Source organism: Diorhabda sublineata, chromosome 11 (assembly GCF_026230105.1).
Source record: "Diorhabda sublineata isolate icDioSubl1.1 chromosome 11, icDioSubl1.1, whole genome shotgun sequence".
Classification (NCBI taxonomy): Eukaryota; Metazoa; Arthropoda; class Insecta; order Coleoptera; family Chrysomelidae; genus Diorhabda; species Diorhabda sublineata.
Window position 1 is genome coordinate 17,011,020 of NC_079484.1, and position 19,188 is coordinate 17,030,207.

General features: G+C 35.5%; 1 protein-coding gene across 1 annotated transcript; it reads left to right on the top strand.

Moving 5' to 3' along the window:
* Window positions 1-17,514: 17,514 nt before the first annotated feature.
* On the top strand, window positions 17,515-18,771 carry LOC130450057 (uncharacterized). Its single transcript, XM_056788215.1, has one exon. It carries the CDS (start codon window positions 17,515-17,517, stop codon window positions 18,769-18,771), a length of 1,257 nt encoding a protein of 418 aa, XP_056644193.1.
* Window positions 18,772-19,188: the final 417 nt, after the last annotated feature.

Sequence of the window (19,188 nt, forward strand, 5' to 3'; positions counted from 1 at the left end):
TCTCGATAATTTTTTTGTGGCTATTTAGCTAGAAAACTTAAACATTAGCTAGAAAAACTCAAAAATTAGCTATAAAAACCCAAAAAATATCTATAGAACCCAAAAATTTATGGGTTTCATAGCTAACCTTTGGAATTTTATAGCCAATTTTTGGGTTTTCATGGCTAATTTTTGAGTCTTTCTAGCTAATTTTTAAGTTTTTCTAGCTAATGTTTGAGTTTTCCAGCTAATTTTTGGGTTTTTATGGCTAATTTTTGGGTTTTTATGGCTGATTTTTGGGTTTTTATGGCTAATTTTTGGGTTTTTTTAGCTAATTTTTGAGTTTTATAGGTATTTTACGAGTTTCTATAACTAATTTTCGAGTTTTTCTAGCTGAATGTCGGGTTTTTGTGGCTAATTTCTGAGTTTTTTCATGTGATTTTCGAGTTTTTCTGGCTAATTTTTGGGCTTATTTTTATGGCTAATTTTTAAGTTTTTGTGGCTAATTTTTGGTTTTCTATAGCTAATTTTTGGGTTTTTTCGGCTAATTTTTGAGTTTTTCTAGCTAATTTTTGCGTTGTATAGCTAATTTTCGGGTTTTTATAGCTAATTTTTGGGTTTTTATGGCTAAATTTTGAGTTTTTGTGGCTAATTTTTGAGTTTTTTCATCTGATTTTCGAGTTTTTCTAGCTAATTCTTGAGTTTTTCCAGCTAATTGTTGGGTTTTATGGCTAAATTTTGAGTTTTTCTAGCTAATTTTCGAGTCTTTCTGGCTAATTCTTGGGTTTTGTGGCTAATTTTTGGGTTTTTGTGGCTAATTTTTGAGTTTCTATAGCTAATTTTTGGGTTTTTTCGGCTAATTTTTGAGTTTATCTAGCTAATTTTCGCGTTGTATAGCTAATTTTCGGGTTTTTATAGCTAATTTTTGGGTTTTATGGCTAAATTTTGGGTTTTTGTGGCTAATTTTTGAGTTTCTCTAGCTAATTTTCGGGTATTATGGCTGATTTTTGGGTTTTCATCGAACTCAATGGGCTTCATTGGATGTAAATCGACGATATCTTACCAAGTTACATGCAAATCCACTCGAATATATAATAAATGATGTGTTTGAACTTAAAATGTCGAGAAATGAATTTCGAAAATATTCAATAAAAACAGAGTTACCATCGACCTCAATGGGCTTCATTGGATGTAAATCGACGATATCTTACCATGTAAAATCCAAATTCACTCAAATATATGATGTGTTTGGACTTAAAATGACGGAAGTAGATTTCAGAAATGTTCAATCAAAACATAGTGATCATCGACCACAATGGGCTTCATTGGATGTAAATCGATGATATCTTATCATGTTAGATGCAAATTCACTCGAATATATGATGTGTTTTCACTTAAAATGGCGGAAATAGATTTTGAAAATGTTGAATCAAATCAGAGTGACAGTCGACCTCAATGGGCTTCAATGGATGTAAATCGACGATATCTCACCATGTTAGATGCAAATTAACTAAAATATATGATGTGTTAGGACTTAAAATGGCGGAAATAGATTTCGAAAATGTTCAATCAAAACAGAGTGACAATCGACCTCAATGGGCTTCAATGGATGTAAATCGACGATATCTCACCAAGTTAGATAGAAAATAACTCGAATATATAAGAAATGATGTGTTTGGACTCAAAATGTCGGAAATAGATTTCGAAAATGTTCAATCAAAACAGAGTGACCATCGACCTCAATGGGCTCCAATGGATGTAAATTGACGATATCTCACCAAGTTAGATACAAATTAACTCGAATATATAAGAAATGATGTGTTTGGACTCAAAATGTCGGAAATAGATTTCGAGAATGTTCAATCAAAACAGAGTGACCATCGACCTCAATGGGCTTCAATGGATGTAAATCGACGATATTTTACCATGTTAGATGCAAATTCACTCAAATATATGATGTGTTTGGACTTAGAATGGCGGAAATATGTTTCGGGAATATTCAATCAAAACAGAGTTACCATCGACCTCAATGGGCTTCATTGGATGTAAATCGACGATATCTTACCATGTTAGATGCAAATTAACTCAAATATATGATGTGTTTGAACTTAAAATGGCGGGAATATATTTCGAAAATGTTCAATCAAAACATAGTGACCATCGACCTCTATGGGCTTCATTGGATGTAAAGCGAAGATATCTTACCATGTAAGATGCAAATTCACTCAAATATATGATGTTTTTGGACTTAAAATGGCGGAAATAGATTTCGAAAATATTCAATCAAAACACAGTTACCATCGACCTCAATGGGCTCCATTGGATGTAAATCGACGATATCTTATCATGTTAGATGCAAATTCACTCAAATATATGATGTGTTTGGACTTAAAATAGCGGTAATAGATTTCGAAAATGTTCAATCAAAACATAGTGACCATCGACCTCAATGGACTTCATTGGATGTAAATCGACGATATCTTACCATGTAAGATGCAAATTCACTCAAATATATGATGTGTTTGGACTTAAAATGACGGAAATAGATTTCGGAAATGTTCAATCAAAACATAGTGATCGTCGACCTCAATGGGCTTCAATGGATGTAAATCGACGATATCTTACCATGTTAGATGCAAATTCACTCAGATATGTAAGAAATGATGTGTTTGGCCTTGAAATGGCGGAAATAGATTTCGAAAATGTTCAATCAAAACAAAGTTACAATCGACCTCAACTGTCATCAATGGTTGTAAATCGCGGATATCTCACCATGTTAGATGCAAATTCACTCGAATATATGATGTGTTTGGACTTAAGATGGCGGAAATGGATTTCGAAAATGTTCAATCAAAAAAGAGTGACCATCGACCTCAATGGGCTTCATTGGATGTAAATTGACGATATCTTACCATGTAAGATGCAAATTCACTCAAATATATGATGTGTTTGGACTTAAAATGACGGAAGTAGATTTCAGAAATGTTCAATCAAAACATAGTGATCATCGACCTCAATGGGCTTCATTGGATGTAAATCGACGATATCTTACCATGTAAGATGCAAATTCACTCAAATATATGATGTGTTTGGACCTAAAATGGCGGAAACAGATTTTGAAAATGTTGAATCAATTCAGAGTGACAGTCGACCTCAATAGGATTGAATGGATGTGAATCGACGATATCTGATGAAGTTAGATGCAAACTCACTCAAATATATAAGAATTGATGTGTTTGGACTTAAAATGGCAGAATTAGATTTCGAAAATAATCAATCAAAACAGAGTTACCATCGACCTCAATGGGCTTCAATGGATGTAAATCGACGATATCTTACCATGTTAGATGCAAATTCACTCAAATATATGATGTGTTTGGACTTAAAATGGCGGAAATATGTTTCGAAAATGTTCAATCAAAACAGTGTGACCATCGACCTCAATGGTCTTCATTGGATGTAAATCGACGATATCTTATCATGTAAGATGCAAATTCACTCAAATATATGATGTGTTTGGACCTAAAATGGCGGAAACAGATTTTGAAAATGCTGAATCAATTTAGAGTGACAGTCGACCTCAATAGGATTGAATGGATGTGAATCGACGATATCGGATGAAGTTAGATGCAAACTCACTCAAATATATAAGAATTGATGTGTTTGGACTTAAAATGGCAGAATTAGATTTCGGAAATAATCAATCAAAACAGAGTTACCATCGACCTCAATGGGCTTCATTGGATGTAAATCGACGATATCTTACCATGTTAGATGCAAATTCACTCAAATATATGATGTGTTTGGATTTAAAATGGCGGGAATAGATTTCGAAAATGTTCAATCAAAATACAGTGACCATCGACCTCAATGAGCTTCATTGGATGTAAATCGACGATATCTTACCATGTAAGATGCAAATTCACTCAAATATATGATGTGTTTGGACTTAAAATGGCAGAAATAGATTTCGAAAATATTCAATCAAAACAGAGTTACCACCTACTCAATGGGCTTCAGTGGATGTAAATCGACGATATCTTACCATGTAAGATGCAAATTCACTCAAATATATGATGTGTTTGGACTTAAAATGGCAGAAATAGATTTCGAAAATGTTCAATCAAAACAGAGTTACCATCGACCTCAATGGGCTTCATTGGATGTAAATCGACGATATCTTACCATGTTAGATGCAAATTCACTCAAATATATGAGAATTGATGTGTTTGGACTTAAAATGGCAGAATTAGATTTCGGAAATAATCAATCAAAACAGAGTTACCATCGACCTCAATGGGCTTCATTGGATGTAAATCGACGATATCTTACCATGTTAGATGCAAATTCACTCAAATATATGATGTGTTTGGATTTAAAATGGCGGGAATAGATTTCGAAAATGTTCAATCAAAATACAGTGACCATCGACCTCAATGAGCTTCATTGGATGTAAATCGACGATATCTTACCATGTAAGATGCAAATTCACTCAAATATATGATGTATTTGGACTTAAAATGGCAGAAATAGATTTCGAAAATATTCAATCAAAACAGAGTTACCACCTACTCAATGGGCTTCAGTGGATGTAAATCGACGATATCTTACCATGTAAGATGCAAATTCACTCAAATATATGATGTGTTTGGACTTAAAATGGCAGAAATAGATTTCGAAAATGTTCAATCAAAACAGAGTTACCATCGACCTCAATGGGCTTCATTGGATGTAAATCGACGATATCTTACCATGTAAGATGCAAATTCACTCAAATATATGATGTGTTTGGACTTAAAATGACGGAAATAGATTTCGGAAATGTTCAATCAAAACATAGTGATCGTCGACCTCAATGGGCTTCAATGGATGTAAATCGACGATATCTTACCATGTTAGATGCAAATTCACTCAGATATGTAAGAAATGATGTGTTTGGCCTTGAAATGGCGGAAATAGATTTCGAAAATGTTCAATCAAAACAAAGTTACAATCGACCTCAACTGTCATCAATGGTTGTAAATCGCGGATATCTCACCATGTTAGATGCAAATTCACTCGAATATATGATGTGTTTGGACTTAAGATGGCGGAAATGGATTTCGAAAATGTTCAATCAAAACAGAGTGACCATCGACCTCAATGGGCTTCATTGGATGTAAATTGACGATATCTTACCATGTAAGATGCAAATTCACTCAAATATATGATGTGTTTGGACTTAAAATGACGGAAGTAGATTTCAGAAATGTTCAATCAAAACATAGTGATCATCGACCTCAATGGGCTTCATTGGATGTAAATCGACGATATCTTACCATGTAAGATGCAAATTCACTCAAATATATGATGTGTTTGGACCTAAAATGGCGGAAACAGATTTTGAAAATGTTGAATCAATTCAGAGTGACAGTCGACCTCAATAGGATTGAATGGATGTGAATCGACGATATCTGATGAAGTTAGATGCAAACTCACTCAAATATATAAGAATTGATGTGTTTGGACTTAAAATGGCAGAATTAGATTTCGAAAATAATCAATCAAAACAGAGTTACCATCGACCTCAATGGGCTTCAATGGATGTAAATCGACGATATCTTACCATGTTAGATGCAAATTCACTCAAATATATGATGTGTTTGGACTTAAAATGGCGGAAATATGTTTCGAAAATGTTCAATCAAAACAGTGTGACCATCGACCTCAATGGTCTTCATTGGATGTAAATCGACGATATCTTATCATGTAAGATGCAAATTCACTCAAATATATGATGTGTTTGGACCTAAAATGGCGGAAACAGATTTTGAAAATGCTGAATCAATTTAGAGTGACAGTCGACCTCAATAGGATTGAATGGATGTGAATCGACGATATCGGATGAAGTTAGATGCAAACTCACTCAAATATATAAGAATTGATGTGTTTGGACTTAAAATGGCAGAATTAGATTTCGGAAATAATCAATCAAAACAGAGTTACCATCGACCTCAATGGGCTTCATTGGATGTAAATCGACGATATCTTACCATGTTAGATGCAAATTCACTCAAATATATGATGTGTTTGGATTTAAAATGGCGGGAATAGATTTCGAAAATGTTCAATCAAAATACAGTGACCATCGACCTCAATGAGCTTCATTGGATGTAAATCGACGATATCTTACCATGTAAGATGCAAATTCACTCAAATATATGATGTGTTTGGACTTAAAATGGCAGAAATAGATTTCGAAAATATTCAATCAAAACAGAGTTACCACCTACTCAATGGGCTTCAGTGGATGTAAATCGACGATATCTTACCATGTAAGATGCAAATTCACTCAAATATATGATGTGTTTGGACTTAAAATGGCAGAAATAGATTTCGAAAATGTTCAATCAAAACAGAGTTACCATCGACCTCAATGGGCTTCATTGGATGTAAATCGACGATATCTCACCATTTTAGATGCAAATTAACTCAAATATATGATTTGTTTGGACTTAAAATGGCGGGAATAGATTTCGAAAATGTTCAATCAAAACATAGTGATCATCGACCTCAACTGGCATCAATGGTTGTAAATCGACGATATCTGAACAAGTTATTTGCAAACTCACTCAAATATATGAGAATTGATGTGTTTGGACTTAAAATGGTGAAAATAGATTTCGAAAATATTCAATCAAAACAGACGGACCCTCGACCTCAATGGGCTTCATTGGATGTAAATCGACGATATCTTACCATGTAAGATGCAAATTCACTCAAATATATGATGTGTTTGGACTTAAAATGGCGGAAATAGATTTCGAAAATGTTCAATCAAAACATAATGATCATCGACCTCAATGGGCTTCATTGGATGTAAATCGACGATATCTTACCAAGTTAGATACAAATTCACTCAAATATATAAGAAATGATGTGTTTGGACTTGAAATGTCGGAAATAGATTTCGAAAATATTCAATCAAAACAGAGTGACCATAGACCTCAATGGGCTTCAATGGATGTAAATCGAAGATATCTTACTACGTTAGATGCAAATTCACTCAAATATATGATGTGTTTGGACTTAAAATGGCGGAAATAGAATTCGAAAATGTACAATCAAAACAAAGTGACCATCGGCCTCAATAGGCTTCAATGGATGTAAATCGACGATATCTTACCATGTTAGATGCAAATTCACTCAAATATCTGATGTGTTTGGACTTAAAATGGCGGAAATAGATTTCGAAAATATTCAATCAAAACAGATTGACCATCGACCTCAATGGGCTTCAATGGATGTAAATCGACGATATCTTACCATGTTAGATGCAAATTCACTCAAATATATGATGTGGTTGGACTTTAAATGGCGGAAATAGATTTCGAAAATGTTCAAACAAAACATAGTGATCATCGACCTCAATGGGCTTCATTCGATGTAAATCTACGATATCTTACCATGTTAGATGCAAATTCACTCAAATATATGATGTGTTTGGATTTAAACTGGCGGAAATAAATTTCGAAAATGTTCAATCAAAACAAAGTTACAATCGACCTCAACTGGCATCAATGGTTGTAAATCGACGATATCTGAACAAGTTAGTTGCAAACTCACTCAAATATATGAGAATTGATGTGTTCGGACTTAAAATGGCGGAAATAGATTTCGAAAATGTTCAATCAAAACATAGTGATCATCGACCTCAATGGGCTGCGATGGATGTAAATCGACGATATCTTACCATGTTAGATGCAAATTCACTCAAATATATGATGTGTTTGGACTTATAATGGCGGAGATATGTTTCGAAAATGTTCAATCAAAACAGATTGACCATCGACCTCAATGGGCTTCAATGGATGTAAATCGACGATATCTTACCATGTTAGATGCAAATTCACTCAAATATATGATGTGTTTGGACTTAAAATGGCGGGAATAGATTTCGAGAATGTTCAATCAAAACATAGTGATCATCGACCTCAATGGGCTGCGATGGATGTGGATCGACGATATCTTACCATGTTAGATGCAAATTCACTCAAATATATGATGTGTTTGGACTTATAATGGCGGAGATATGTTTCGAAAATGTTCAATCAAAACAGATTGACCATCGACCTCATTGGGCTTCAATGGATGTAAATCGACGATATCTTACCATGTTAGATGCAAATTCACTCAAATATATGATGTGTTTGGACTTATAATGGCGGAGATATGTTTCGAAAATGTTCAATCAAAACAGATTGACCATCGACCTCAATGGGCTTCAATGAATGTAAATCGACGATATCTTACCATGTTAGATGCAAATTCACTCAACTATATGATGTGTTTGGATTTAAAATGGCGGGAATAGATTTCGAATATGTTCAATCAAATTAGAGTGATCATCGACCTCAATGGGCTGCGATGGATGTAAATCGACGATATCTTACCAAGTTAGATGCAAATTCACTCAAATATATAAGAAATGATGTGTTTGGACTTGAAATGTCGGAAATAGATTTCGAAAATATTCAATCAAAACAGAGTGACCATCGACCTCAATGGGCTTCAATGGATGTAAATCGACGATATCTTACCAAGTTAGATGCAAATTCACTAAAATATATGATGGTTTGTACTTAAAATGTCAGAAATAGATTTCGAAAATATTCAATCAAAACGGAGTGACCATAGACCTCAATGGGCTTCAATGGATGTAAATCGAAGATATCTTACCACGTTAGATGCAAATTCACTCGAATATATGATGTGCTTGGACTTAAAATGGCGGAAATAGAATTCAAAAATGTACAATCAAAACAAAGTGACCATCGGCCTCAATAGGCTTCAATGGATGTAAATCGACGATATCTTACCATGTTAGATGGAAATTCACTCAAATATCTGATGTGTTTGGACTTAAAATGGCGGAAATAGAATTCGAAAATGTACAATCAAAACAAAGTGACCATCGGCCTCAATAGGCTTCAATGGATGTAAATCGACGATATCTTACCATGTTAGATGCAAATTCACTCATATAACTGATGTGTTTGGACTTAAAGTGGCGGAAATAGATTTCGAAAATATTCAATCAAAACAGAGTGACCATCGACCTCAATGGGCTTCAATGGATGTAAATCGACGATATCTTACCAAGTTAGATGCAAATTCACTCAAATATATAAGAAATGATGTGTTCGGACTTAAAATGGCGGAAATAGGTTTCTAAAATGTTCAAACAAAACATAGTGATCATCGACCTCAATGGGCTTCATTCGATGTAAATCTACGATATCTCACCATGTTAGATGCAAATTCACTCAAATATATGATGTGTTTGGACTTATAATGGCGGGAATAGATTTCGAGAATGTTCAATCAAAACAGAGTGACCATCGACCTCAATGGGCTTCAATGGATGTAAATCGACGATATCTCACCATGTTAGATGCAAATTCACTCAAATATATGATGTGTTTGGACTTAAAATGGCGGGAATAGATTTCGAAAATGTTCAATCAAAACATAGTGATCATCGACCTCAATGGGCTTCATTCGATGTAAATCTACGATATCTTACCATGTTAGATGCAAATTCACTCAAATATATGATGTGTTTGGACTTATAATGGCGGGAATAGATTTCGAGAATGTTCAATCAAAACAGAGTGACCATCGACCTCAATGGGCTTCAATGGATGTAAATCGACGATATCTTATCATGTTAGATGCAAATTTACTCAAATATATGATGTGTTTGGACTTATAATGGCGGGAATAGATTTCGAAAATGTTCAATCAAAACATAGTGATCATCGACCTCAATGGGCTTCATTCGATGTAAATCTACGATATCTTACCATGTTAGATGCAAATTCACTCAAATATATGATGTGTTTGGACTTATAATGGCGGGAATAGATTTCGAGAATGTTCAATCAAAACAGAGTGACCATCGACCTCAATGGGCTTCAATGGATGTAAATCGACGATATCTTATCATGTTAGATGCAAATTTACTCAAATATATGATGTGTTTGGACTTAAAATGGCGGGAATAGATTTCGAAAATGTTCAATCAAAACATAGTGATCATCGACCTCAATGGGCTTCATTCGATGTAAATCTACGATATCTCACCATGTTAGATGCAAATTCACTCAAATATATGATGTGTTTGGACTTAAAATGGCGGGAATAGATTTCGAAAATGTTCAATCAAAACATAGTGATCATCGACCTCAATGGGCTTCATTCGATGTAAATCTACGATATCTTACCATGTTAGATGCAAATTCACTCAAATATATGATGTGTTTGGACTTATAATGGCGGGAATAGATTTCGAGAATGTTCAATCAAAACAGAGTGACCATCGACCTCAATGGGCTTCAATGGATGTAAATCGACGATATCTTATCATGTTAGATGCAAATTCACTCAAATATATGATGTGTTTGGACTTATAATGGCGGGAATAGATTTCGAAAATGTTCAATCAAAACATAGTGATCATCGACCTCAATGGGCTTCATTCGATGTAAATCGACGATATCTTACCATGTTAGATGCAAGTAGATGAACAACGTATGCACGACTACAGAAATAGGGAAAACCGTGTGTTAGAGAGAGAGCAGCGCGACAATGTGTAAGAGAGAGAGAGAGACTTCGTTTTTGCGCATGCGTAAAATTTCGTTACGATGAGCGGGAGCGCTGATATACCAGGTCGGTTGAAAGTCTTTAGGTTTTAAAAAATTATATATACCATTATTATTCGCTAATCTTGTAACATAAAAGTATAACGTATAAATAAAAAGAGATTTTTGTCAATGTAAGGTATCACACACGTAATCGAGACAGATTCGTTGCGATGATAACAGCGGGAGCGCTAATCTTGTAATATAAAAATATCTGCGGTAAACTGATAGCGTCTTATTACTGAAATACAGTTAAAAGGAACGTACACGGGGTGACTTAAAAGTAACATAAAAAAAACAACAATAACAATAATAATTATTTATTTAAATCATTGATAACTTTAACTTTATAAAAGTATACAAATTCTCTAAGAGCATTGTGTAACATATCGTTTGGTGTAATAGAACAAAATGCGTATAAAATTTGTAAAGGACTTTTCGGAGAAGGTATTTTTTTACAGAAATCCAAAACATTATAATAATATTCACAAAAATTCAAATTTTCTAACACAGATATACGTTGTATACTTATATTATTTAATTCTAAAATTTGCGATACTTCTTCTTCATCCATGTAATACTCAACACCATGTTTCTTGACTAAAATTACCTTACTGTCATCGTAATTCAATGGGGTGATGGTACAGTAATCTCCACATGGTAATGAATCAGGTTTGAACTCGTCTCCGGTATGAAGAAAGATCTGTTGTGACATAATTGAGATAAAGGTATTCCATTCATAAGTACTGAAAGATATTTTGCTGAACTTAAGATGTTGACATAAGATAACAGCAGGTGTGAATGATCTTGCAGGACTTATTCCACATTTTACTTCATACCCCGAAATTGGATACTGTGTTGAAAGCAGGTAAATGTTTTCAGACTTGGCAGCAGTCTCATAGTTTTCCAATATTCTATCTAACTCTGAACTGTAGTTACTCGAATCAGATTCGATGTTGACAATACCACTATCTTGGGAACTCATGTTGCTAAAACTGAGTTTGATATCCAATGCTCACTCCAATTTATAGAGAGCTCTTTCAAGGTTTTTTTTTTAGCGCGGCGAACCGGGGGGGAAAAATCTATACAATATCAATATTTTCTATCCAACTGTTGTGTTTGCTATCCAAACCAAGCCACTTGACGTACATTTTGTTACCCTTTCTTCTAAGCACCTTTTCAACTAAGTAAATGTCTGGATTCGATGTTTTCTGTAGTTCTTCATGATAGAAGCAGCCGCTGATTGGTGTACCTTGCATGTCTTCAAGTAAATACGTAGCAGGATTGGTAATTTTAACTTTGGTGATTTTGAATAGTTCTGTAGTCCAATTGGGTGTATATCCTTTTTCAAAGACATGCTTTGCCTTGGATATGCGCACAATGTCGCCAACTTTAAATTTTCGTGGACCGGCTATCTTTAAATGACTATAGGTGTTATTCAAAATAGATTTTTCGTGGGATTTGTTGACTTGAGAAGGTTTATATTTTGATGTGGAATGTTTTGTATTGTTATAGTTTTGAGTTATTTCAGGCAGAATATCAATCCATTTGTAGGTGCCATTTAAACTGAAATACTTGTAGAGTTTCGATTTTAGCGTTCTTATAACTCGCTCTGCCATAGAGGCTTTCATTGTACTAAATACGCTATAATGATTTATGTTGTGTTTTCTCATTAAATTTTGAAATTTGCTGTTGTAAAATTCCTTTCCCTGATCAGATTGCAGATTTTTTGGTATTCGTCTAGTGTGAGCGAGAATGTCCGAGAATGCCCGAGTAATCTCCTCTCCGGTCTTCGTTTTTAGTGGACGTGTCCACACAAACTTTGAAAAACAATCAATGACGACCAGTATCATTCTATGATTCCTATTTTGTGTTGCAAAATTCCTCATCTCCGCAAGATCCATTTGCCAAAGATCGTCAAGACCCTTAATAATAGTGCGTCTCCGAGGAAATTTTTTCCGTATCGGTTTGTGGAGTTCGTTTACAAGATGAATTTTTTCTTTAGAATACATATTATGACGTACTACCAGCTAGCTTCAGCTCCAGACTGTTAATGCGGTTAACGATATTCGTATTCATAACCTTAATATTGTTTACAATGCCCGAAACGTTAGTTTTCATATCAGAGACGGATCTGGTATTTTCTGTAATTTCTTTTTGTAACTCACGTATGCTCTCAACACACATGTTAATAGAAGCAGTGGATTCTTTTCGAATAAATATTTTGGCTGCAACAATTGAATTGTCAACGTATTTCTTCGTAGCCATATCCCTAGCTGCTACAGGGGGATTTCGCGAAATAAATGTATCAATTTCGTTAGTTTTATTTTGTAAGTTAGTAATGTGCGCCTGTAATATGGGGATTTTCGTCTTATGAAGCTCATTTCTCATTTCGTTCAATCCTACAGCTAAATCCTTTATATCACGGTCTTGTTGCTGCAGCATCACACCATGTGCTTGAATTAATGGCGAGTTGATAGCACGTAGGTCATTCAACTGCACATCAACATATTTTTTTGTTGCAGCATCACTATTTGTTGTCGGTTCCTTAACATTACAAATTTTCATATTTTCAATATCAATATTACCGTCCTGTGTATGAGGAAACGTAATTTTCACTGGTAAACGCGCATAGGACGTTTGATGTCTATGTCCGAATTTATCGACTGGCATAATTAAAATGAACATGTTTCAACTTGTATTATTCTATTATATCAGCCTCCTTGAGTTCATTGATAATTGCTACTATTTCGTTGTCGTGTGACGTATTACCTGCCTCTTTTGAAGCAATCAACAACTTCAAACGTTCCACCAATTCATTCGCATCATCCCAATAAATATAATCCATAGGTTTATCATTATATCTTAAACGATCGATGCCTTTTCCTTTTGCTGAAGGAATCGATTTTAGACGAGTCAATACCTGCGACGATCTATTCGTCGTCGTTAGAGATTTTGTTTTGAATAAAGGTTTTATGATGTAGTGATATTTTTCAGTACTCGACCCCTTAAGACGATCTAACGTGTCTAAATGAACTTCAGTTGTTGTCAAAAGATTTTTATAGTTCTGTAAATCTTGATCATTGTAACTGGGGTCTCGGTAAAATAGAAGCTCATACAAGCCTGGTGTTCCAATTACATATCTTCCTCCTTTGTTTTTCTCAGGTAGTATGTTTATATTACCGGTTTTTCCATCAAATGCAATTCGACGTTTGCCTAATGACCAACCGATTTCATCGTTGTATATCGGACCATAATTTTTATCAATTTTATCATCTTTTTGGAAGTAATCTTCAATGAACTGATGACTGATGGCTGGATATTGGTCCAAATAGTCTGCGATAGCTTCCTGGGAAATTTCGGGGCGCATCTCTTCTGGAGATTCAGAACGTGTAATATTTCCGAATTCATCGGTTTCGGCCACCGGTTCCGTTTCGAGAAAAGGTGTAAACACATCATCAGGTGGTTCTTCCTTCTTTATTTCCTCTTTTGGATTTAAATTTGTAATCGTTTTTTGTAATGTCTTTGAGGATTGCACAATTTCTTCAAGTGGTTTAGATATCGGCTTGAATAGTTTATTAATAGACTTATCTTGCTCTGATTTACCTAATTTCAACGACAAGTATTTTTTGCGAATCGATCTGGCAAGTTCGGACACTTTTTTCTTGCGCAATGCATTAGCAACCTTATCGTCAGACATTTTGGTATGGACTAAAGATGCAGCTTACAATTTTATATATTTATCGAATCCTTTGCGATACCTACCACCATTAAGGGTAAAATCCTTCATAATTACCAAAGTACCATAGCGATCACACCAACACTTTGAACACACATTTTTGAATGTGTCAAACGTCATGTCTGGAGATACGTGTTCGTCGAATATATGTTTCAAGTTCACCTCATCCTGCTTGAATAACACAATAACATTACAATTGTCGCGAATAAGCTGTTTCGGTATTTTTGAGTATGTTTGACAAAGATATGCAGCATCAATATCTTTATGTCTACACATGGAGTAGTATTCACGAATTTTCTGCTGACCGTCACAGGCTACGTCATCGAATAAAAAGATGGAATTTGGTCGAGCTTTCTCTGGACTAATTATTTCTTCATTGTCTTTAAATGGGAAATACCCAACACCCTTGACTTGCGCTATAACTTCTTGTAGCAATTGATACTTTGGTTGAAATAACGATTTTGAATAGACATAAACATTTTTGAATTTCGCGCCATTTGGATTGAATAGGAGCGCCAGCACGGCGTTCGTCTTACCACACCCACTGGGGCCACATATAATGGCACGGAAAGAATTTGGCAACAATTTACCATGTTTGCCAACAGTTGGTGTTGAGGTGAAATCCAGATTTTCAATGGGTATAGTCTGCTCTTGTTGAATTATTTTCATTGTGTGTGTCGTTTTTCGTAGTACTACTCTTTAAATATAGGTGTCACCAATTAAGCGTGTCAGTCTTAATGTTGGTGTTTGAAGGAGAGGGTATTTTGAATTCTCTCATCAATAAACTACCTATTGAACTTCACTTACCTAGCTATCAGTACTGTGGACGTAAGTAAACCACCGCTAAGACTATTTTTTCCGAAAAAATTGATTGTTTTTTTTAGCTGGTACAAAATTGGAAAAACGTCTTGATCGTGGAGATCCGGGCATCAACCCCTTGGACGCTGCTTGTAAACAACACGATATTTCTTACTGGAAGAATAAGTCTCTCGAAGAACGACACAAAGCCGATCAGATACTTGAAGATAAAGCTTGGGCACGCGTCAAATCAAAAGACGCTTCAATGGGAGAGAAAGCTGCTGCATTACTTGTAACAGGCGGAATGAAGGTGAAAAGAAAGCTGGGAATGGGTTGTCGTCGCAAACGTCGTTCCTTGCATCGAGATGTTATTCTGAAAGTGGGAAAGTCATTGAAGAGAGGAACATCTTTGAAAGACACCGCAACGTTTGCCTTACGAGCAGCCAAAGCACTTATTAATGAATTTGGTGGCAAAAAAGAAGTCGAGGTTCCTCGAGTAATACCTGTAGCGAAATCCGGAGGTTTCCTACCACTTATTCCTTTGTTTGCCGGTCTTTCGGCACTTGGAGCTTTGTCAGGTGGTGCTGCTGGGATTGCAAAAACCGTCATTGATGCTAAGCATGCGCAAAAGAAATTGGAGGAAGATGTACGTCATAATAAGGCTATGGAACGTGTAGGATCTGGCCTATACTTGAAAAAGTATTCAAAAGGTGGATTTGGATTGTATTTAAAAAAAAAAAACAAAACAAAAACTAATAAAGCTACCCATTCACGCACTATCTGACTTTGACATTGCGCATTATGCAAAATTACTTAAAATACCACATTTTCGAGGAGTTTTCATGCGAGACACCCTCCCCAAAGACGGTCCTCGAAGACAAGAATGCGCAGTGGTTAATTAAGATGTCTCTAAGAATAGTGGGAGTCATTGGGTGGCTTACAGAAAGATAAACAACGATATAGAGTATTTTGATTCATTTGGTAATTTGAAGCCGCCGAAAGAAGTTGTTGAATATCTGGGAGGAAAGAGTGCGAGAATTTTCTATAACAATACCCAATATCAAAACTACAATCAAATAAATTGCGGACATTTGTGTTTGAAATTTCTACAGCAACAATGACGAGCGTAGAACTATTACTACAACATATCTACCATGGAAAAACATTGAATAGTTTTACTGCCGAAGAACTAAAGCACTTTCCCATTGAACATCTAATAGTGTGTGTAAGACCTTGGGAATTGTTGGATATGTGGCATAAACTTCCCAATGAATATCGAGGAAATTTTGAACTACAAATACGACTACCTTGTTTCATCCATTACAACCGGCCTGATTGGACAACACATTGTGATGGTCCTCCGAGTTCTCAAGCCACTTGTTTTCTTTGTAACAATAAATAGAATAAACAAGTAGTATTATTTAAATTCAAAACATCACCCGAATTCCATTAGTCACCATGTCACAGTTGCTGAGAGTAAACAGCATCAATCATGAATTTACCTTTCAACCTACTACGCCTATTGTGCTCGATCCGAATAATGATTACGAAATAGCTTTGCGATCTTTTCATTCTTATCACAGTATACCAAATATTGAAAATTGTAAGTTTTACTACTACCAATACCAAGGGCAAGCTTCAAAGTTTTGATTTTCCCACAGGATGTTACGAAATTGCCGATCTTGAAGCGTTTATACGAGATAAATTGGGTGTGGACAATTCAACTAGACCAGAGGGTATATTTTCACTAAAACCCAATCACAATACGTTGAAATGTGAAATTTCCAGTAAATACAAAATTTCATTCAAAGAAGATAATAGTCTTGGGAGAATTTTGGGTTTTTCACCGAAAATACTCGACGCAAACAAAATACACTCGTCAGATCTCCCCGTCAAAATCATTAAAGTATCTAGTATTCGCTTCGATTGTAACATTACCACTGGAGCCTTCGATGCAAACAGACCTGCTCATACTATATACGAATTCGTCATACAAGTGGATCCAGGATATTCCATAGACGAAATTCCTCATAATTTGCTCTATTTACCTGTTATACCACAACGTGAAATAACCAATATCACCGTCATCGCTTTAGACCAAGACGGTCAGCCTGTAAACTTTCGTGGAGAACTAAGTACGTTGGTGTTGGAGCTTAGAGCGCGCGAAGCAAATGGGACTAATAATAAATCATAAAAGACAGTCTACAGAGCATTCAACTTCATTAGATAAGCTACCATCAAAGCTTAAGCAACTCACGTTCGCAAACAAATTGGTTCTGCAATCGTTGGGTTTTAAATTGAAAAAAAATGACAACAATGTATGGAAAACGTCAACGCCAAAACGACAACATGCCTCCAATGTTTGATATCTACCGTAAGCCGATGTTTGACGATTCAATTCGAAAGGCTGAATACAGAACCTATGCTCCATTTATAAAGTCATTCAATTGCAGTGACATTGTGGAGTTTAGCATTAATCAGGTTGATTCGTTCTTTGCAATGAGCGAAACTTTGTTGTGCATTAAAGGTTCGCTTGAAATACACGGAGCTGGTGACGTAAAATTAGCAAATAATGTTGGAGCCTTTCTATTCGATTCATGTACGTACAGTGAAAGTGCCAGGGAAATGGAAACAGTTCGGGACCCTGGAATAGTGAGTGCCGTACGTGCTATGACTTGTTATAACCAAGAAGATTCCAATCATATGGCTATAGCCGGCTGGAATTACCCGAAAAATCCTATTCTGAATGTTAGCGACAAGTCCTTCAACCTTCAAATACCTCTCAAACATATTTTCAGCATTTTCAACGATTATTCAATGATTACATGTGGGCGTCAAACAATACGACTAGTTCGGGCACGAAATGATAATGATTGCTTATATATTACTGAAAAGAATGTCTCTGGAACGCTCTCCACTACAACAGCTAAAATAAACATTACAAGCGTTGAGCTAAAAGTTAAACATATCTTTCCTAATGACGACATAAAATTAAATCTCATGAAATCCATTCAAAAAGATCAACCTATAGTTATTCCATTTAGGAAGTGGGAGTTACACGAATTACCCTCAATTACCAAAGGAGCAAGACATGAAGTTTGGGCTGTCAAGACATCCACTTCAGTTGAAAGACCTCGTTTTGTTATTGTTTTCTTTCAAACCGGCAAACGTAACTTGAGTACAGCTGACCCGACTTTATTTGACAATGCCGACGTACAAAGTATAAGACTGTCACTTAATGGGGATTATTGGCCCAATGAAAGAATGCAATTGGATTTCGCTAAAAATGATTACAATGAAGCCTATTTTAACTATACTGAATTCTATCCCAACTACGCAAACTCCACACAGAAGCGCCCCCTGCTGGATTATTCTTCTTTCAAGAAACGAGTATTGTTTGTTATCGATTGTTCAAAACAGGAGGAAAGCATGAAGGCATCCACAGTCGATGTGAAACTTGACATTGAAGCAAACATAGGTTTCCCCGAAAATACCAAAGTCTATTGCATCGTAATTCACGATTGTGTAATGGAATACTTCCCCCTCACCGAAATTGTTAAAAGCTTGAACTAGATGTTGTGTGAGTTAATGTTCGAGCAGACGTCAACATGAGAGTAGCTTTTGTAGACATTCAAGGTTTTGTCGTAGACGGTCTTTTCGTTGCCAAAGAGCTCACCATAGAAATTGGCTTCAAAAGTTCACATTACATATTTTTACCACCGCAACCGTTTTCTACATTAAGTAACGAGGACAAAAAGACCACATCATACTTGGAAAGAAATGTGCACGGCATTCGATACTCTTCAGGAGATGTAGAATATTCTAAAGTAAATGAAATATTAGAAAGCAAGTTATTGTATGCCGCAGACTACATTTACGTTCGAGGACAACAAAAAGTCGAGTTTCTGCAAAAGAAATGTCACATTTTCGGTATTTTTCCACATATTATTGACGTTTGCAAATTTGATGGTACACCCTGTGAAACTGGAA